The sequence below is a fragment of the Equus przewalskii genome, chromosome 19, assembly GCF_037783145.1.
Source record: "Equus przewalskii isolate Varuska chromosome 19, EquPr2, whole genome shotgun sequence".
Lineage (NCBI taxonomy): Eukaryota > Metazoa > Chordata > Mammalia > Perissodactyla > Equidae > Equus > Equus przewalskii.
The window spans coordinates 53521491-53545049 of NC_091849.1; the positions used below are offsets into that span (position 1 = coordinate 53521491).

General features: G+C 38.1%; 1 protein-coding gene across 4 annotated transcripts in view; it reads right to left on the reverse strand.

Annotated features, from left to right (window-relative positions):
• Nucleotides 1–23559, reverse strand: part of COL21A1 (collagen type XXI alpha 1 chain) — a 174389-nt gene that overhangs the window by 72854 nt on the left and 77976 nt on the right. Inside the window, exons 8-12 of one of the 4 annotated variants that reach the window (XM_070584816.1) lie at nt 22956–22964; nt 22573–22656; nt 16142–16204; nt 2761–2814; nt 2616–2669 (exon numbers count right to left, since the gene is read on the reverse strand). In XM_070584816.1, coding sequence (XP_070440917.1) covers nt 2616–2669; nt 2761–2814; nt 16142–16204; nt 22573–22656; nt 22956–22964 — 264 coding nt within the window. Of the gene's footprint in view, nt 1–2615; nt 2670–2760; nt 2815–16141; nt 16205–22572; nt 22965–23559 lie in introns of those variants that run through there. The other 3 variants (XM_070584815.1, XM_070584813.1, XM_070584814.1) reach the window with 3 other exon arrangements.

The following is a 23559-nucleotide window of genomic DNA, read 5'->3' on the forward strand; positions in this document are numbered from 1 at the left end:
GAAAAGCCTTTAACTAACTTACTAAATTATTTTAACTCTAGATAAAGAACTCACTGAAATCACAGAGAATGTGAGGCGGGAACATAGATGGCAGCACATGGTGATTTTAGGCCCACCATGACTTACGCCCAAACAAGGAATTTCAGAAAACAACCAATTCTGAATAAAATCATTACTGGACTAAAAAATAGAGACCTTTGCATAAACATACATTTTATTTATCTTATCTTATTCAATAGAATGTATGGTCTTGTAAAATTCACAAGCATCTATTTCAAAGACAGCACAATGACCCAAAGCAATAGAGAAGTTAGTTTAAGGTGTGACTAATGAATTACTGTTATCCCTTTATTTTTAAGTAGGCACGTTGGGGCTCAGAGCAGCCCACCACCTCAAGATATGCCACAGTGGCATACTGATTATTTTGAGTTAAATTTACTTGAGAAAACAGCCAGTGCTAAAAGAGTACTCTGACCCTCCACTGTCAGTCCCCCGGAAAGAGGGAAATAAACCTTCCGTGTGAAAGATACTTTCCCTTCAGGAGCGGGAACAGAGATATCCTGCTCACCAGAGACAGGGAATTCAGGGCAGAGAAGGGTGTGTAAACAAGCTCTGCTTAGATTCTTCGATAATTAAGAACCCAAAGCCTAAGTTTCTTTGTCTTGTTGTCCTCACAAATTTACTGTTTTTTTGTCCAAAAAGTATAAAATCTGCTTGCTTTGGTCATTTCTTCAGGTCCCATTTCTATGAGATCTCCATGTGTATGAATTAAATCTGGTTTTTTCCCTCCTGCGAATCTGTCTTAAGTCAATTTAATTATTAGACCAGCCAAAAGAACCTCGAGTTCTTCTTCTCCTGGCCCAACAGGCACATCTATTCCCAAGGAAATTTACTCCAAGTTTTTAAAAAGAATAACAAGTCTCCTTTTCATATTTGGTCTCTAAAACCCAAGTAAAGGGAAAAATAAATAAATTTATTCATTCATCCGTATTCATAGATACATTCATCTGTACATGCATACTTTTATACCTCCCCCCCCCACCCCAAAATCAGGCTATTTGTAAGAATGTTAAAGAAACAGCAATGATCCTGTAAACTAGAGTGTAAGTGAGGTTCCTGGCACAGGGTCTCCTTAGAACAGACATCCTTAGCTTCCCAGCGGAATCTCTCATTCACCTGGAGGAGGTCAGGCTGTCTCTCATGACATCCCCAGAGCAAGAAAATATATGACATCTCCCATTCCTGTGGGCCTGGTCTGCTCCCTGTCATTTTTTAAGATTCCTCCATCATTTGAAACAGGCAGAGATTGCTTAGTGGCGAAAAAGATTCATGGAGGCCTAGGACCACTCGGTAGACAAAAGGATTTTATACTACTTCTTCAGGAATTATCTCGCCTACTGCTGCTACTGTATCTCCTTTAACTCTCCCCATGCGATAAAGCTGCCCTCACCTATTCTATCTTCTCTGTTTCTTTTCCAGTCACCGACCCTCCTGTTTGCCCTGGTGACCACTCTAATCCATATCTTGCCCATGACGAATGCCAGCCCACCCTATGCTACATCCTAACTGCAACCACGCTACTTGATGAACAAAACATAATAACAAAACAACCACCATTTATTTAAGAAAAACCATGGACCAGGAACCATAGTAAGTATCCTTCATACATCATCTCATTTAATCCTCACAGTAAACCTATAAAGAAACCCCCATTGTGTCGAGGAAGAAAATAAGGTTCAGAGACATTAAGTAACTTGTCCAAGATCAAATCGCTTGAAAGCAATATAAGCAATTATAAAAACATAAAAGGGATATTTTCTGGATCAGTGTTTCTCAGATGTAAATGCTGTGCACATTATTTTTAAAAGATAATCATTTTGCAAAGATTGTAGTTAGAAAATTAGCAGTGGTTTTTATCAGAAGAAAATAGCAAAAAGGCTTCAAAGAACTTATAAATAAAATTGTGCTTTAGAATTAAGCTAACAAATCAACACAGGGATATAAGCAAATACAAATGGGCATCTTGGACGTGGACTGCTATCAGGGCCAGTAGGCCTTGATTGGATGCACAGGGAGGCATTAAGATATTGAACACATTTAAAGAATACATACTTCAGTAGGAAGCTTGCCAAATCTCAGAGTCGTAAAAAAGGAGAGTCAGCAATACAAGTGTTGTCTCTACCTAATGAAGCCCTTAGGGAGAAGTCCAGTAATGCTAAGCCAATAGGCCACCTGCCAGATAGGTATCTATTATGAAGACAGACACGTGGGTATTGGGCTATTTGTGGCTAACATGGGAACACATTCCATTCACGTAATTCTCTCCACTCTAACAAGGTAGCTCCCTACAGAGTTTAACCACAGAGAGAGAACATGGCATCAGGGCAACGCCGACATCTGTTCCATCTGCAGTGGTCATCTGATGACCACTTTCACCTAGTGATAAAAGCCTTCTGTGAGCTTTACTAGCCAATGGCAACCGACAAGTTTCTGAGCCAGCACATCTTGGAATTCACCAAGGCAAACACTATTGAATGGGAGTCATGGTAGAAAACATTGTTTGTCTTCTCTGAGTGACTAAAACGACTGGACACATTTTTATTTTGTGTATTTACCTTTTCACCATCTCTCCCTGGTTCTCCTTTGTAACCTTCTGGTCCTCGTGCTCCCTAAATTAACCACAAAATAAAATTCTGTTAATTATGTTTTTTGGTTGACTAGAAAAGGTATTTCTAAAATGTGTATAAATGGATCACATACTTGTATTCCTGGGGATCCTGGAACACCTGGTGATCCTGCAATTCCCTGATATCCCTAAAGAAAAGTAAACAAGAAATAATTACTATTTCATCATATTCACAAAGAACAGCCCTCCATTTCAGGATTTACTCCTGTCTCAAGTTTCTTATACCTAAAACTTTACTTAGTGGCTGTTTAAGAAACCAAAATAGCTAAGTGTCAAATGCTTAATACAGAAGTCACATCCATCAGTCTTTAGGAAATCCGTAAAAAATGTACAGGAAAAAGATCTTAAATATCTCTAGATTAATAAAAATACCCAGAAATGCTTCCATTAAAAGGAAGTCTTTGGAATGGAAACACAGAGCCAATGTTCACAGCTCCTAAAGAAATGTCCTGCACGTTAGAAACATATTCAACATATTTGAGAGAAAAACACTGGGACTGGAGATTAAACATATGTAATACATTTTTTAAACTACCTGATTAATGGCCATCTGAGTTAATCCCTGGAATAAACTAAACCTTTATGGATGTTATTCTTCAGAGTAAGTATATAACAGCCTTCGGATTGCTCATTTTAGAAAGCTGCTGATGTTAACCCCAAGAATGTGGCTGTGACATGGCCCCCTGACCTCCCAAGGCCCAGCTGTCTGTTGAGCAGGAGGTCACTTCCATCTCCACTGCTTCTTACATAAACCTTCAGAAACTGGACCCTTGGGGATATAGCACAACTTTTTCAGACAGAGGGAAACTATTCATTCTTCACTCAGCATATGGCAACTAAACTCCAAAACAAACTTGCAGGCCCTGAGCATTTATCTAGGTACCCCAGGGTCAGAGTCAGGTTGACTTGGACCACTTGGTACCTGCAAATACATTTACCTCTCTCATTCAGATTCCATCTTTCTCTTGCTCTCTATTCAGATTCCATCTTTCTCGGATCTTACTGTTTGAGGAAAGCTTTCTGTTGTCAACAGTATTAACACAGATCTCATTAATGTTTCCGATTAAATCTTCATTCTAAAATCCAAAAGCTTCATTTCCATGTGGCTACTCATGGATGTCTGCACTGGTCTTTGTTTTCACCCACTCACTTGTCGGTACATTTTTAGCTGTTATTTTAGAGATATCATAATCCCTTACTTTTCCACACACTTTTTCAATTATTCCTTTTACTATTCTGATTAGCTCTAATAGTGACCATGACGACAATAACAATGGTTGTCTCAGAAAGATCAGTTTTAGATTATTATTTGTCTTCTTTTATATGCACTTGCATTTCTTATTTCATAAAATGCTCTGTTACCTTCAGAATGATGACTATATTGTTTCTGTCACCAACCATCATCCTCGCCTTCGTATCCACCCCATCCAGTTCTTCACAGAGTGTACTACTGTGCTTTCTCCAGGATTTCTTACACTCAAATTTTTCTCTTAAGTCCCTTTGCCCAATCCTTAAACAGTTTACTTCACCAGTGAATGGGTCTCATAACCAGCCTTTTCATATTCCATACAAAACAAGCTGCAATCTTCAAACCCACCATGTGTTCTCTGGGCTAGCACTGTCTCTGTGTCACTGGATCGTGTGCCCCTTGAGATGAGGGACTATGTCTAATTCATTTCCGTATCTCCAGCATTGAACAGAGCATTTGGCACGTTTTCTGTTATTCAAAATTGGAAGAATTTACCTTCAAATCATCCACACTGCACACAAGTGTGAAAAATCTCTTTCCTTGAGGAACCGTGTTACGTTATGCTGCTTCCAGTAGCAAATTGAAACTTTCAGTAAGACCATGCAGTTCATGTTCTTAAGATCACTCAGAAGAAAGAAGAAAGTCAATCTACACAGGGTTCGCTCGGCCTTATATCTCTACCACTCTAGTTACTACTGAATCTCCTTCCCTCGACCACTTTGGAATCAGAGAGGCCTAAAGTTGCATTTCAACTCTGTCACTGCTAGCACACGCCTAAACAGAGCTGGATTACTGATAAATGCCACCATCTGGGATGTCCTTCAGATCCTTCAAAACCCCATATGCACTATCTGGATAGTCTGACATGATTTATAACAGGCTGTTGTAATTAGGAGAAATAATAATAGCAACGATTTATATAGCACTTTTCATGTTCCAGATTAAGTATTTCACATGCATTAATTCACTTAATCCTCACAACCACCAATTAATGTTGGTTCTACATTATTCCCATTTTCATATGAGGAAACCGAGGCACAGAAGATTAAGAAACTTGCCCAAAAGGTTAAGTAACCTTGCTAGTAAGTTGACAGAGCCAGTGGAAACACCCTCTATCAGAAAATGCTTTCTGGCAGATTAGATCTTATGATTCCAGAATGATTAATCTGACTCAAAGAAGTCCATTTTGCCAACTACTTTTAAACTGTTTAGAATTCTGAGTGCCCAGAGGAAAGGAATGTTCATAAAATTCCTCAAAAGAAAGTTACCATGGAGATTGGCTATTTATCAAAATGGTCGACCACTGGCAAAGTTCACATTTAATGAATTACTTTTATCCCATTTTTTCAAAAGTTAAGCCAAATGTCCTATCTGCTTTATTACTTTTTTCAGAAAGTTAACCTTCTGTAGAAAATCAAAAGCTGCTGGGCTGTCTCTCCTCTTCGAAGAAGTAAGTTAATGTGATGCGTTTGTTAGAAGGGACATATCGCCTTTTAATGGATTAAAGCAATGTGGAGATGCCCCAGACTGTGTTCCCAGCTCACCTCTGACTCATAATGTGACCTCAGGCAGAGTCATCAAATCCCCAAATCCTGGGAGGCAACACAGTGAAGTGGAAAGACAATGAATTTTAAAATTGGAAAAGACCTTGGGCCAAATTGTTGCTCCTCCCTTTACTTTCTATGAGACTCTGGCGAAGTCCTTTTGCCTAGCTGAGTCTCCATTTCCCACCATAATCTTGAGTAATAATACCCACTTCACTTCTGAAAAGAAACAAATGGAGTCACCAGTGAAAATGTCTGGCAGATGTTAGGAACTCAGTAGATAAGAGTTTCTTTCTTTTCTTCAGACTCAATGGCACTGTACAAAACTATGAGAACACTTCTGCAGAGTGTTATTCTGTAGCCTAAACTGCCACCCTTACTGCATAAGGAAAGGCAAGTCCAGTCATTATCATTATGACTTAACCCTTTTTCAGCATTCATACAGATCTAATGCTGACCATGTGAACACGGCCTCAGTGTACTCTATAATAGCCCTGTTTGTTTTGTCTTTGGAAGAACAGTAATACAGGAACAACAAATGCTTCCACAATCGGAGAACCAGGTTATTGGCCTTGTTTTTAACTGACAGTGAGATGCATTCTTGAAAACTTAGTTCTATAAAGTAATTCAAAGATTATTTTAGACACTAGAGGAAGCATGATTAGCAAGAAAATAAAGAAAAACCAAAACCACAACCAGGCTGGGGGATCCCAGGGCAAGTCACCAGAAGAAACTGGATGAAATTCAGAAAAATTAATTCTGGATGAAAAATCAGGAAAATAAAGGTTAACAGGAGGAACATTACAGTGCAGAACAATTTCCAAAAGGAGCAAAAAATAAAACATTGGTTGACTCATAGCAGGGTACACCAAAACAAGGAAAATGCCCTGAAACAGGAGAAATGATAAACTTTTCAGATCACTTACTGAGTTTTTATTTTTCTGAATACACAAGCCTCTATTTTCTTGTAGAACTGTAACTTTCACATAATCTTTGATGAATACTGTTCATTAATTTTGCCATTTTGCAATTTATTAGCAGGTCCAAATATCCGCCCTGCCCCCATCTGCAAGATTTCTGACAGTATTTGAGTCTTTTCCATGTTCACAGAAAGTCTCTTTGTAAGTGAGTCATTTTTTAGGAAAAACATATTCTCACTGCCAAATTGTAGGGTTGAAGAATACAGAATCAATTTAATTTTCTTCCATGATTCATAGCTACAATGCTCCAGGAAAGATGTATACCATTGAAATGGAAATTAAGGCAATAAAATCATCGAATGTGCAAGGGTCACAATCTCTTCTGAGCCCAACTCTAATCAGATCATAAAACGTTCTGCCAATCTAAATATATAGATTTTTTTTAAGTAGTGAGGAGAAGAGAGTATTGGTTTCCTTCAAATAGTCTAAACTTAAAAATGAGAATAAAATCCAGAGAAATCACTTTGGATGTCACTCTTCTTTTTAACATGTAAGAATGTGATTTAAAGGTTATTCAGTTACAAAATTTTCTTCAAAATTTTCCAAAATTCCAACAGATACTCTTAGGTACACAGCCAGGGTAACCAAGTAACCAAAAGCAAGTGTACATATACTTTTAATATCCACTGTGGATTCTTCTAGTCGTCAGCAGATTTTATAGCTCTATACGGTTAAATTCCAAGAACATTCATAAATCTGTCTTTCTATGTATAACTAATATAGAAACTAGTTTGTTTGCCACCTAACCCAACTATTAGTCAAGCAGTTTATACGCTTTAACTGATTGCTCAAATTACTTGATTAATAGATCACATTAATATATATAAAATTACACCTGAGCTAAGTTCTAAGAAAGAACCATGGTGCCATGGGAGGTAAACAGTAGGCAGGCAGGGAAGCTTTCTGAAGAGACAAGCTCAAAGGAGCACTAAAGGAAGCACAGTGCATCAGAGGACGCCCTTCAATGTGCCACGCAGCACAATAGGATGAGCCACACCTACGGAGATGAAAAAAGAGAGAGAGCATGGGGAAGCAAGCAGCGAAACAAGACAGGAACGGTAGACTGGAGGTTGCGTGCACACCTCGAGGGTCTCAGGAAGGACTGTGATCTCTACCCAAGCCACTAACCCAGGGAATCACATAATCAGGCTTGAGCTTTGAAATGCTCACTTGCTACACTGTGGAGCACAGATCAGAGGGGGCAAGGAAAAGCATGAAGACTAAGCGAGAGGTCCCTGCAAAGGGAGAGAATGGTAGGTGGGACCTGATTCCATCCAAGGTGCATTTAGTCCAACCTGATGATGAGTTACAGTAGGTGAAGAATTTGGAGTTGTGGACTAACGCCCAGATTTCTGGCTTGTGCAGCATGATGGCTGATGACATTACTGACCAAGAGAGGGACTGGAGGAAATATAGTTCAATTGATTGCAAAATATGAAGTAGCACAAATATTTTAAAAATATCTTTATGTAGTAGGATAAACAATTTGTATTTGACAATGAGAAGCTGTATGTTTCTGTGGGGGAAAAAACCCACAGAATTTCCAATTCAAATTAAAGCAAGCTACATTTACCATAAATGAAATTTAATCTGAATCGAATCTTCCTTCCTTTAAGAAAAGGCAGACGAGTGATACATACAGAGCAACATCATCGCTTTCCTATAATAATTTGCCTTGACCTAAGCACATAAAAGGAAAACACTGCCTACCTTCGACAAACGATCTCTGCTGACATAGCTCAGTTCTTAGATTCATAGAAGTTAATTAAACTTAGGCAAATTGCCTCATTCCCTGAGTAAGGTTACACTAAGCTTATTTCAAAAGAAGCATGCACAGTTTTTTAAGGTAACTCATATCATTTCTAATAATTCTTACTTCCCAAACTAAATCTCTAGTAATTATGCTTTATATTCAAAGGGAGGTGACCAATAGCTAACCTCACTCCCTCTCTTACTGTCCTGCTGTATTTTTTCCATAGTGCTTATCACAATCTGATATTATTTATTTTCTTATTAATATTGTGGATTTATTATCTCTCTCTCTCCAGTGGAAGGTCAACTTCAAAATAGCAGGAGCTTTTGTCTATTTTGATCATTGTTGTAGTTCCTTAGCCTGGAAGAGTGCCAGGAACACAGTAAACACACAACAAATACCGAGTAAATGAGCAGATGAATGAAAGGAATAAATAAGCAAACAAGTATATAAACGTTTATTGAGTCCAACCAGTGGCTACTACTGAGGGCTCTAAAAATAATAGTAGAGACAGCCTGCATTCATACAGATTACAATCAAAAGAAGAGATAATATAAGTATGAATTTATCTTTGAAATCACAAATGCTAGATATGTAACCAAACAATTCCTTGAGGAATTTAACTAAATATGCAAATAACTTAGTGCATAGATAATGTCTGTATACTCATTATCATTATTGTATATACTATCTATAATATACAAAACATAAAATCTATTTTATATATTATAAATATATAAACACACGAGAGACACATGAGATAAAGATGGAAAGATCCATATATGAGATTTACATAAGGGGAGTGTTGGAGAAAAATGAATTAGCTAGTCAATTAGGCTTTGTCTAGGAAAGCTTTACAGAAGAGCTAAGTTTAACACTTTGTTATAGTAAACAAAATAAACTGCCCAAGTGTAGGATAATTCATTGGAGGCAAATGGTCCATATTTTAGTGTATCAGTGAGACTCTCATGAGGGAATGAGGGGGTGGGTGTGGGGGTGTGGGGGTGTGTGGGTGTGTGTGTCTGTGGTTTATGGCAGTGAGAAACAGTGAAACAATAAACCTTTTTGCTAAGGAACCCAAACTGAGGTGAAGTGAGAATTTAGGTAGAAACTGTTCTCTCTAGAAGGATGTTCATACGCTTCATAGTTAAGCCACTTCTTGTAATTCTCTTTTCCAAGCTAAATAATAGCCATTCCTTTGGCTCTTACCCTAATGTATCCCATTTTCCAGATCTTTAACCTTCATGGCACTCAGCCCCAAATTCCCCACAGCTCTTAAACTGTTGAGTCCACAATTGGCACCATATGCAGTTAAGAGTCTGAACAGAGGGAAGCATAAAAACCTTGTCTCCTGGGTCCTATTGTTCTATTACTAATTATTCACTCCCTGTCAAGCTTACTCTACAACCCCAAGTGCTAGTTTTTCTTCCCTATCCTCCTGTTCTCTACGATCAGTCTAGAGTACTTTAAAACAGCATCTCTTGTGTGAGTTATACCTGAAGTTCAGTAAACCCTCCCACAGGCTGTCTTCTGAGTTCTTACTCTCTCCCAGTTACTCTCTTCTGAATAAATCTCAGATCCCACATATCCCTAAAGTGTAGTATGCTAAACTAAATTCAACGCTTCAAAAGCAGGACTGTCATCTTTCGTAAAATAGACACTATATATTTACTAACAATGCCAAAAATTGCATCAGCCTTAGGCAGCCTCATTACATATGTTGATCCATTTTTCACCAAGGTTTAATTTAAATAACATCTCCCAGACAAGTAAAAGCCATATATTTATTCCGGATGAATTTCACTATGTTAGAATAGCCATTCTCTAAGCTCACCAAGTCTTTTTGGATCTTTGTGTCACCCCAAATGCCAACATAAATTCCAAAAATGAAATCAAGAATTACAAATTCTTAAAAATCATAATAAAGTAAATGAATATTTAGTGGAGTAATGCTCAAAAAAGAACACTGGAAAAAATGACAAGAGACAATATGTAATTGTGAGAAAATTTTACACTTCTAAAAATTAAAAACCAAACTATAAGCCAAATAAATAGAAGAAACAATTACAACATATATATCAAAGGATTAATTCCCTTAATGCATAAGAAGCTCTTATTAATGGACATGCAAAATATCATCACCCCTATAGAAAATGGGTAAAGAATAAGACAGAACACTTCACAAGAAGGGGCGCATCCTGAACATCAGACTTCTATATTCAGCTGTCCACTTAAAATTTCTACTTGAACATCTAATAGAAGAATTTAATCTATCCAAAACCAAAGTTCTGCTTTCTCTTGCCCAGTTTCCTCTATCCCATCCTTCCACATCTCACTGGAGTCCCCCTCGACTTCTGTAGCTCAAACTCGCATTTGATCCACCAGCAAATCCTGTCAGCTCTGACTTCAAAATATCCCCAGAATGGAAGTAGTCCTCTTCACCTCACCACCACCACCCCGAGGCTAGCCTCCATCGTCTTGCTTCTGGATTGTTCCAAGAGCCTCTTGACTGATCTCCCTGTTTTTGTCCGCATGACCCTAAAATCTATTTCCAACTCAGAAGTCAGAGTAATTTCTTTGAAAAATAAGTTATATCCCATCAACCTTTTACTCAAGACCCTCCAGCAGCTCCTGAGTTCACTCCAACTCAAAACCAAAGTCATCACAGTAACCCAAGGAACTCTGTTCCATCTTCCCTCCTTTCTCCTTCTTCCCTACACAACTTTGTCTCCTAATAATCTATCTCCAGCGGGCCCTTTATTTGTGGTTTGATAAAGTCATTTAACTTTGAAATTCCCCATCTGTGCTGACTACCACTTCTGTAAGGTGTAACCTTCCATAGAAAGCTGGCCCCTTTCTGGAACCTCCAGACCACTCAGGGGCACACTGAGCAGGGCAGGGACAAAGCGGGGCACGATATCACTCAGTATGACGCATTGACGGATCCACTCTTTTGTCTATTGGTAGCAGTGCACTGTTAGTTTTCCTGATTCACTTCCTAAGGCCAAATAATATGGAAAATCATCTCCAGAATTCTACAGCTTAGTTTAGCTTGCCTTTCTCTCTTAGCAAATATGATGGCCTCCATGGAATCTTAGAAAATCAGCATTGGAGAGAATCTGGGCCTCATGTGGCACCATGTTCTCATTTTCTAGATGAAGAAACTGAAGCCCATGAAAGCAAAGCAACTTTTAAAAGCAAAGCAGAAAGCAAACGGCCCCAGATCTCCCCAACACCCAGCTAGGGCTTTGGTTTCAGTAAAGTACTTTACTTCATGAAGAGTAATTATAATGACAGAAGACAGAAACAAGCACTGTAAAAGTATAAACTTCCACAACATCATAAAATAATCCTTTTATATGTTTCCACATATGGCTCTCTTTAAAAAAAATCAAATGTCATATCAGTATAATACCCTTAATAGTTGTACTACTCTGAATTACCTGGCAGGATATATAAATATTTCCCCTGATCCTCTTTTTATATTGAAAAAATAGTAAAATAATTATATGCTCAGACACTACTGACAGAAGTTAGTTAACTGATAGAGAAATGAGAAAGGAGAGGAAGGATTTGAAAATAGCTCTTGAATTTTGGTTGAAGGCATTTTCCTTATGAAAATTAGTATTTCTCCAGAGTGAAATAATTTCCTATTTAAAGTTTCAGTTGACTTGGCCTGATTATAATGTGAAAGAGATTCAAATTGCTTATTGAGAGGGACTGCACGGAACCAAATCCAAACAAAGCAGAATTCCCTTCAAATTGTTCCATCCAAGTTTCCTTGGTCCAGATGGCTTCGATCGCCAGCCAGAGGCTCCACCCACACCTTCCCCTGTGCGCTGGCCCTGGACATACACTAATGACCCTCAGCTGTTCTGGCTCCCGGGCTCAGTTTCTCTTCCTGCCTGGCCACCCAACCTCAAGTCTCCTGCAGAGAGAAAGAAACAGGGGGAAAGGGGAATATTTAAGAAAAAAGTCATACCTTTGGGTAAATAGGATCAGGCTGGTATATCAGCTTCCTATTGCTGCTATAACAAATTACCCCAAAGAAAGTGGCTTAAAACAACACAAACTTATAGTTCTGGAGGTGAGAGGTCCAAAATGAGTCTTAGGGAGCTAAACTCATGGTGTCATTGGGGCTGCATTCTTTCTAGAAGCTCTAGGGGAGAATTTGTTCCTTCCCTTTTCCAGCTTCTGGAGGCTGCCTACATTCTTTGCCTCAAGGCTCTCCCACTCTCATCTCTGCTTCCATCACTGCATCTCCTTCTCTGACTCTGACACTCCTGCCTCCCCCGATTATAGTGACCCTTGTGATTACATTGGGCTACTCAGGTAAATCAGGATAATTTCTGCATCTCAAGATCCTTAATTTAATCATAGGTGCAAAGTTCCTTTTGCCATGAAAGATAACATATTCACAGCTCTTGGAGATTAGGACGCAGACATTATTCTGTCTGCCACAGTTGATTTGTTCTTTCTCTAACATCAGGAAACATTTAATATCATCTAACATCTAATGTCACCTACTACATAGTTGTATCTATATCAACACAAAAAATCACATACACATACAGAAAAACACGTATATACATGCACCACATGAAATGAGACAATAAGTCTATTATAGCTTAAATAAGAGTCAGAGCAATATCCATGATTATCATATCAGGCTGATTATAACTAATTTCCAGTACTTTGTTCATGGCAAGATATTAACAAAGAAAAATAAAAGCAAACCAGAGCTGACAGCCCGTGCTGCTCAGCACTCGCCTCCAGACACTGCCCAGGACTTTTCGCCAGGGAAAAAACAAAAGCCTGGATCTCTCAGCTGTGCTGTCAGGGGAGCTCTGCGTCACCATGAGGTGCTGCCAGATGACACTTCAGCATGTGAAGTGTGTCTGCTGTGGAGTTGGGGCAGCACTGCAGTCGCCAGTAACAGAAAGTGTAGGTCCCACAGAAGGGGTCTCCAAGCAGAGGAGGCTGACACGTATGAAACTCATCCCACCCAGTGATTCGGCACAACTCACACAGGACCTCGGGGGGCAGAACTTTCAGTGCGATTAAGGAGTTGCAGTGAAGGAATGCAACAAAGTCACAGGACATTTTAAGTTAAACTGAGAAAGGGATGGGTTATAAGAGAAACTAAAAGGCAAATGTTGGCATGGAATGGGAGTGAAGGATAAAGCAAAAGGGGAGATGTTAGGTTTGGAATCTGTTCATTTCATTCAATTCAGATAGACGCAGTGTGGTGATAAACTTCTCATCTTATTTCCAGCAAATACACCAACTAGCTATTTCTGTACTGATGGGCTTGGCCCTTGATGCCATACTGAAGCTTTAATTGCCCATACTCTTATCCAGGCCAAACTCTCTTCTTGCAACTAGAACCAATGTCCCCCCACCTACCTAAGGATTTTCTTCTTGCCAATGTCCGCTATCCCCAAATCATCAGTTTTTCACCTTGCACCTCATTTTCATCATTACATAAACTTGCTGTAACATCTCCCATCTTTAAAAAAAAATTCTCCTTTTATCCTACATCCTCCTACACAACTGCGTCATTTCTCTGCTCCCCATTATGTCCTTCAGAAGCATCATCTATGTTCACTATCACCATTTTATCTCCCACTTTTCCTTGAATCCATTTCAATTCAGCTTTTGTAGCCACCCTTCCTGAAACCCCGTTTATCAAGGTCCTCAATGACCTCTATATAGCAAATCCAATGGTCTAGGCATAGACCTCATTTTTCTCGACCTCTTAGCAACAATGACAACTGATCACTCCCTTCTTGAAACGCTTTCTTCACTTGGCTTCTGGGATGCCACTCTCCTGGTCTTCCTCCTACTGCACTAATCATTCTTTCCCAGTTTCCTTGGCTGGATCCTCCTCCTCTTTTCCGTCTGCAAGACAGACCTAGTCTCATCCACTGCCCCATTCTCTTCTCCAGTTATCTGTACTTACTGCCTAAGCAATCTCATCCACTCTGTTGGCTTTAGATACATCTACATGCTAAAGAGTCCCAACTGTGTATTTTCTTTCTCAAACATATCCCTGAACTCAAGATTCCTATCTCTAGTATCCTGGGAGACACCTTCAGCATGTCCAATAATGCATTCTCGATTTCCCCCACAAAGTACACAACTCTCCCAGTGTTGCCCAGCTCTATAAAGACATCACAATTCACCTGGTGGCTCAAGCTAATATCCTCTGAGTCTTCCTAGACACTTTCTTTCATGCCTCATATTTAATTTCACAGCAATTCTGGACAGCTTTACATTAAAAAATAATCCAGAATCTGACCACTTCTCTTCCCTTCCACTACATCGCCCTAGTCCAAACCACTCTTATTTCTCACTTCAAATCTTGAAGTAACCTCCAAAATGGTCTCCTGCTTCCATCCTTGCCCCATGTAATCTACTCTCCACATAAGACCCACCTTCATCTTTCTAAATAGTAAACCAGATCAAGTCACTTCCTTTCTCAAAATCCTCAAATCAATTGCCATCCCACAGAATGAATCCTGGCAGATCAGTTGAGCAGCATTGCCCCAGTTGCCCAGCAGCTCCTCAGCTCTCTGCAGCTCCATTTGGCCACCATTTTTTGACTTATTCAGACTCCCTTCTTTGACAATCTCTCTAGAGAGGTTCACCTGTAGAGTGAACCCCTTTCCCACACAACATCGGTATAAAGGGCCCCAGCACATTACTGCTTCTTCAAAAGTTGGCTGCGTTTCTTTAAGTTTACCAGTAAACCTCTCTCAGTGACTTTCCAAGCTCCTCTTTTATCCTGATGGTTGGGGTATTAATGGCTTGACGTTAGGTCTGTGGTTCATTCATTCCTTGAATATTATTGACTCACAATGCAAACCTTCCCATCCAACATGGCAAAAGTTAATGTCTCACGATAAAGAAAGTCTCCTAGGAGATACTTTTTTTGGTGACAATCATTTAACGTTCAAAACTAATTCCTAATGTTTATTTACTGTTATAAACATGCTGACAGGTGACTTACCTGCAAATATTTGCCTAAAATGCTTTAAAGTGGATTTGATTTATGTCCTTAAAGTTCTCTTGAACCTTAGAGGATATTATTTTTTTAGTCAGATTATAAGTATACCCAAGTACACACATTCTCAGAAAAATAATATCACCTTTAAAAAGATTTTTAACATGAAAACTTCCATAGATATGAAAAGATTTCTTTTCTGAACCTAGCTATTCATTGATACTAAGAACTCATTGGACAATTTTTCAAATGTAGCAAAGACGTATGTAACTTTGAAGTAAGATACCTAAAAAGTTACTAGAACGCTGATTCTATTGACCAAGTCAGACTTAACGTTCCCTTCAGCTTGACTAAAATTTAGACAGGCTTCTTCCTAACTCTAGATCCCTAACCTCCCTTCTCTTGGAGAATTTACGCCAGAAAATTTGTAATTGTAAACTCTCTCTCTGCCCCTTTGAGTCATAAATATTTTTAAAATCTTCCTGCTAGTTTTCCAACTAGCAGGGAATGTCTTTTTCAAGGACTTGGGAGCCATCATTTTGAAATGAAATCATCACGGAAGATAAAGACTCAGATCTCCCAGTCTCTGGGAGGGTAGGACCCTAACTTTGAGGGGGGGCCAACTAGTAAACACAGATGGCCTAATGACAGAGGAAAACGGCTGCCAAACTCAGGAATAACTCAATTTGCTCCATCTCATTGATCAACCTCCCCACTAAAGCCCTCCAGTACTTTCCCACTAGCTCACCCCAGTGCTCAAGAGCCCTCCCTCCCTTTATTTCAGCTGAGTGGAGCTCAGTGTCTCTCCCCTGTTACAATAGTCTTGAACAAAGTCTTCCTTGACTGTTTAAATTTACCCAGTGCAATTTTAACTTTGACCCTAGAATCCCAGTACTGGAGATGACTAAGCTTTCAGTACTCACAGGCTTACCATCTTGACCAGGCTGTCCACGGTAGCCAGGGTTCCCAGGCTGTCCAGGATCACCCTAAAGAGGAAAAAAACTTCTCAGTGCAAAACAACAAACCACACTGGCAGCTTTTTTTATATTTAAAAAAATAACAGAAATCCCAAAATAGAGTTAGAAAAATGATGCCATACTTTAAATGCCCATCTTAACAACTTAGGCTTTTTATTATATAAAACTTTCAATGATTTATTTCTGTGAGCACACGAGGTACAACAAGTGAAATACTTTTCACTGATATAAAATGTCCATATTTACGGCAGGACTCAATTTTAGAATTCTGAACAAAATGTTGTGTCATAGCAAATATGGTTTCAGTGTTAGCAATATTTCACTCATAAGTCTACAGACTTAATTCTGTTACACTACAGATATCAATGACCTATGAAATAATAATTCAATTCATAATTACTTATTTAAAAACACAGTCCACAGGCCATGTAATCTTACCCGTGGGACTCAGGTGGAAAGCTGCACAAACTTTCAATCCAGTCAATGTGTCTCTTTGCCTGTATTTATAATCTCATTTTAACATAATGTTAAAATCCTAAAATTTGAATATTTTCATGAGAGCAAAGCCCAAGCCAAATAACTCTGCCCGACCCTCATAGACCTTGAGTACATGCAATACACAAGAAATGAGGAAATGACCTTTGTCCTCACAAACCAGAGATCTTCAAAGAACATTATTCCATACAACATGACAACGAGCCCAGGCACAGTATATGGAACTCTAGTTTGTTGCCCAATGGCCAGCACTGACTATTCAGATGGTTGCCAACCATGAAAAAAGCAATGTTTTTGTGAAGCGAGGGTGCTTTGTAATTTAATTCTAAGAAATATTTCAAAAATAATATTGTATTCATCTATTATTGAGTCCATAAGGTCCACATGGGGCATCTTGCAGAAAAACGTGAATTCTCATCCATCAGTATCAGTAACTCCTGCATAGAAGCAACTGATTTCAATAATTCTTCATTATTTTGTCAAGAAATCATTCACACAGGATCCAGTGATTCTATGTTAACTAAACACCATTGCTAAGGGTACTTTCATAGAGCCAAATTTGCTGGTCTGAAATACCACTGCAGGCTCCTGGCTAGGGAGATTGTTCCAGAAACATACCAGGAAAAATGGAAAGAACTATGCGAACTCTATAAAGAAGCCAATGAAGAAGGGATGGGCTTTTCACTTAGGAGCCACCCAAGAGGCTTAGCATGAGGAAAAGCTGAGAAGAGGGGGAAATGTCATTTTTAAAAGAGATGAAGAATAGCTGTAAATCCAGGGAGGAAAGCAATGCTGGAACGTGTAACGTCTTGCTGAAGAGATACAATTTGTAATTCTAATCCAAGGATTTCCAGTGTTTGCTGGGCGTTAGGGAATAACATTCCGGTTCTATAGGGTGTTGGAATTTTTCTCTTCTTATTTTGACAGGCTCTGCATGAATCTCTAGCTACCCTGAAATCTTTCTTTATCCATGTTCAAATTGGACTCATGGCCTTTCAATGAATTCTATCTTTCTTTTTTTCTCCTGGGAAGAACTTTTTCTTACTTTTCCATTTAAGAGTCAATAGGACAAAAAGTTCTATCACTGTAACTTCCTCATTACTCCACTTTCTCCTGAGGCCTTTTTCTATCGAAATGCTATAGCAGCTCCTATGTCACTGATCACTTATTCATAACTAGAGTTTTCTCAAAGCTTTCCCTTGATTAGTCCTCATTTACCATTGGGATCGAGACTCCTTGAAAGCATGGTTTATATTTCCTACTTTTTTTTTTTTTTTTTTTTGACAATGCTGGGTATCAAGTAGAGATTCAATAACGATTTGCTGATTGATTTATTTCAAATCAAAGCAAATCTCCTCTTTATGACCTCTTTACTTGCAGAATATTATTTATCAGCAAAATCTAGGACATCAAAAGGATCTGAGAGTGTTTAACCTCTACTATGATGAAACTGAAATAAAGCTTTGGCATAAGGAAAAACAGGATTTGTGTTTTTATGTTGCACAAAAGTACAAAACATACTTAACAACAACATTTTAAATGAATCAAAACTAAGTTTCCAAGGGAAAAAAAAAAAATCACGCACAAGATAAATCCAATGTGACTTCATAAGGACCATCACACCTCTCAACAGCCCCAAGAGGGAAAATAATGTCTTTTGCAGGTTCTATTATTGCTGGTAGATTTGACTGGCTATTTTGACTACTGCCCTACTGATTTATTTGCAAAACCTCAGGTAGGTTTGGTGTCGTTTCCATAAAATTGGAAGAAGAAAGTAAAACCCCAATTCAGTTTGGAGAGAAGGCCAATTAAAATAAAAATTCAACTTTATTACTGTAATAAAAGGTGACATCCAACCTTTATTGTTTATTATATGCTGAGCACTGCTCTAAGATACTTACACATATTAAATCACTTAATCTTCACAACAATCCAATGAAGCAAGTGATTTCATTATTCCCATTTTACATATGAGAAAGCTGAGGCCCAGGAAGATTAAGTAACTCGCCTAAGGTCACAAAGTGGTAGTGGAGATGGCACTCGAATTCAGCCAATTCAGCCCCAGAGTCTGCACTCCTGAACACTACTCTTCTCACCCACATTAAAATGCGCATGCTGATCAGAACCAGACCTGGGAATTGCTAGCAAATTTAACATGGAAAACAATTTCCAAATATATTAAATTAAACATATGGCTTATTATTGTACAACTGTGATTAAATTCCCAATCCACTTTCTTCTAATTTAGTTAAAAACATTTGTACATTTTGAATGTTAAAAAAATACGTGTTTAGCTGAAAAGCAATATTTACTTATGTTGAACTGAATTTGTGCCACAGGATTTTTAAGTTGTTGACAGGAGTGGAAATGCCATGGACTAAGCAAAAACATCTCTGACTATGGCCTCTCGAGAAGTGTAAACATGAATCATTAAAGTAAGAAACAGTTATGCTTGCAAAAGTAGGCTAATATTTTAAGCTGCTCGTCTAAAACAAATGTCTTCAGAACACCTTGCCTAGGCCCAAACCCGGTGTTGTCAAGGCCTCTTCTCAAAATCCTTGTGCCTTCATGCAACCCTCCAACCTCCACAGGAGTATCCGACCTAAGACCTACTCCATTCTCCAAAACCAACCTCTTCCCTCCCCAAAACTCAAACACCCCCTCTCTTAGGCTAGAAGGAATCCACTTAGTCTGGGAAAATTAACGTAAAAATGTGAACACCCAGTGCCCCCCGAAATTTTCCAAAGGCTTCTGTATTTGAGACAGAGGATGCTTTAATAGTCCAGATGAACTTCTAACTGGTAGAATTATTAGAACGAAGCAAAGAGAATCAACAGGAACATAGCTGTAGAGAGAGTGGTACTTCAAAGCAAAGAATTATTTAGAAATTGTTCCATTCTAAAAAAGAACAAAAAATGCTTTCTTTTCATTTCTGAATCTAACATCTGAATTCACTTCTAGAGCTAACATTTAAGTTTAGATCAAATGTGAGGAGTTTGTACCCAAAGATGTTCCTATGGCTACTGAAGTCGGGGGAGAAGCTGCTGTTTGCATGTATAAGTCTTTTGAAAAGGAGTTGTTTGTAAATTGGGGGTTGCCTGGATCTTTCATCTAGAATGAAGGTATTCCACACAGGGTAATTGGGAGGAGGGGTGAATGTTATTTTTTCAATGATTTCATAATTCATTAAATTAAAAACTATTACTATTAAGCACTATGCTAGACACTGGAGGTCCAAAGGAGAATTTAGTTTGTATTAACCTTCATTGTGAAGTGCTTGCACACAAAAATTATTGCAATAGTTTCATGAATTTAATTCCTGCCTATTTTTGGCATCAGGGATGCAAAATGAACAAACTATTCTTCAAGGGGCTCACAGCCCAGCGACAGATACATTTTTCCATGCATACTGAAGACTTATAATGCCAGAACAAGTCTAAGTGTGGGATACTGCAGTTATTTTGATCTGGTTTTGCAATGGGGTTGTCATATTTTTCAGAAATTTAGAGAACTTTGAACATAAGACTTTATCTTAGAATAAGCGCTGACCCACCTATCCACACAAGAATTTCTCCTCTGTTTCAGTCTCATGACTCAACACTCAGCTCCCAGAACTCTATTTCTGGCTAAAAGAAAGACTAGATCTGTCCTTCACAGGTAACTCTGTTTGATGAACATCTGCAAAAACTTTCCAGAGAGCATCTAACAAAAATGGCCGGCCAGTCTCAGTTGGATCTACAGTAAAGTTCCCTTGTCTGTTTTAGTTCAGGTTCTGTTGAACTAATTGAAATTCTATCAATTTTCCAAGCCAGAAATTCTCTAAAGGAAGCACAACTCGGAGTGTTGCTAGGGATTCTGTTTTTCACATATAGGTCCCTGATGTGGGTAAGGAACCACCTCCAGGGGAAAGAGTCCTAAAAGGATGGAAGAGTGTGTGTGTGTTCCTGTCCTCCTGCCAGATTTTCTGAAGAAAATGGAAAGCAGATCAAGAAGTCATGCCAACTTGAAGATTGGTGGAAAACTACAATTTCACTTAAAGTAGTAGGTGGCAATGGGGCTAGATTATGGCTAAGAAAAGGCAATAAAAATGAGGAACACATGAAACTTGGAAATATTGGAAATCAGAGGCTTTACCATATAAGACAAAGGGCATGCTAAAAATGTGCTGTGGAAACATAAAAATAAAAATTGGTGTCACTACAAGATGCCTAATGGACCACTAATGAAGAACCAGAAAATATGAGAGGCATCTGGCACCTCCCCAAAAGTGGAGAGCCCTTTAAAGACCCTGGCAGTGGCCTGAATCTCACTTGAGGGCCGGGGAAGCGCTGTGGGCTTCAAGAGGTCAGACATCACGGGATTCTGATTTCCACACCATATCTCTTGCAGATCAAATCATTTTTATGTGTAAGGTTCCAAGTTGAATAAACTATATAAATATATTTTAAAAAGCAGCTTTCTGGTAGATCATACCAAGTTGTCTTACAAGTCATATTCTCCTAGGGAGCATCTTTTGGTATTTCTCCTTTCTGTTGAGGCATCCTAAATAACACGCAGTTACTTTAACTAAAGAACACTTGGCTCAACTTTCCTAAATGTAATCCAAAAATAGTTTACAGTATTAAATCAATTATAATGTGCTGAAGTCAGATTCCAAGCCAAATAGACTTGCTTTGAATGAAACATTGAATGTATACTTTAATGCCTTAAATTCCATTTCTTTCTTGATCTGAAAGCTTAAAGTACATCATAAACTATCACATTAAAATGGACAGGAGAGACCTGCACAAAAGATCTGAAGAATTAAATTATCTTAGATCAGCAGTCCAAAAGCTAAAATTTTCGGTCATGGTGATTGGAATACTAAGAAACTTCCATGTAAATGAACATTATGATTCATATTTAACAAAAACTATTATGGTCACCTCAAGTAAACGATGATCAGTACACAAAAGATCCTTTTTGGCTAGGGAGTCATCCTTGCTTTCAGTTAGTCATTATTTTTACTTAGGTGGATATTTAAAAATAATATTAAATGAACAAATTAAATGAACAAGACTTATATATAGTGGACAAGCCACTTAACTTTTCAGTATCTTAGCCTGTGTTTAAGTGATGTCACAATAAGAATCATCTTACTTAAAAAGTTATTCATATTTAACAGCATAGGAACATATGCAGAATATTCTGTTATGTAAAAAGTAATGGGTAATAAAATAGTATACACATCATGGCTCCAATCATATAAAAATATGTACACAAATAAATATGTAAATGTTTATACACACACACAAATAGTATATATACACATATACACACAAATAAATATATGCAACTGGAATATATATATATATGAATATGATTAAAAGAATATACTCCCAAAAAGTAATTATTACATGATTAAGTGAAATAAATAAATATATATGCCTCTATTTTTAGACTTAGACATCAAATACAACATTAAAATCAATTTTAAATTTTTTATTTCGTTTTGCTACCTGAAAATTGTTTTGCCAAATTTATAACATTTAGACATTCAAGAATTTAGAATATATTGTAACAAATGCCCTTTCTTCATTTTTTACCAGGTTGCATGGAGGTATCACTCTTGGGATCTAGTAGCCGTGTTTGGGGAAAAAACAAAACAAGCAAACAAACTAACAATGCTCCTTCTCTTGACTACAGACTGGGGTGTCGGCTTCAGTTTCAGAGGCAGTTGCAGATTAGAATACATTTTTTAAAAAATCACTGAAACTCAGGTTTTAAGCTGTTCTAAGGCTTTAGGTGGAAATTTCACAACAGGGTCAACGATGATTAGGAATTTTGTGCATTTGCTAGGCTCTTGTTTGTGCGTTTTAACAAAAATAGCATGTCCTACTCACTTTGGGACCTTGAAGTCCTGGTTTTCCTGGAGGACACATACAGGGAGCTGGAGTGGAACCCACGTCACTGGGTCCATTGAGGCACTGCAGAGACAGAAACGGAAATCAACAACAAACACGGAAAGACGCATGGACATGGATATATACATACATACGTGTCTGCATGTGTGAAATGGTAAAGACATCTTACATTTACTTTCCAGTTTAATTTAGCTTAATCCATTAAGGAATTTTGAATCACAAAAAGCTATGAATACTAAATAAACTTCAACTATATAAAAATGGGTTCTGTTTGCCTAATATACTCACAGTTGATGCAAGGAGGCTGAACAGTCTTACAATGCAAATATTACCTTAAGGAGAATAATAGTATCCAGGCCTACCTCACCATTCTGAAAGAAAACAACAACAAGTGTGTTTCAAAACATGTTGTTAGTTAAATTTCTAAATTATCTTCCTAATTTACAGATATTTCTTTGTCCACGTTAGAGATACATGAAGTACCAAAACCAGCAAAAGCTATAACATTTGCTTGTAACTATCTAAAAACTCACTTATTGATCCATGTTATTACTACATTTATAGGAGAACAAAGGAAGGAAATGAATAATGATGAAGAGTAGAAAGAGAAAATTAAAATGCCAAAGCTGCTTGACATAATTGCCACGCAGGAACAAAAGGGCCTCAAGTGGGATTTACATGCTCTCTTGAATTTGCTGGAAATTAGGAACCAGAGAAAAAAGTCAAGACGCGTCTAAGCAAGTCATACACTGCATGCATTAAATTTTATGCACTTGACTTTAGGAGAGCTTCTCACTAAACAATCTATTTCTCACTAAATAGCACAATTTTAAATAGGTTAGTAATCTTCCCAAACAATAACAAATTAGACCAGAAAATGAGAAGTGGGAATGGAGATACGAAAGGCAAACAAGCCACATGCAGTCGCAGCTGAGAGTGAGGAAGAAGGCACAAAAACACAAAAAA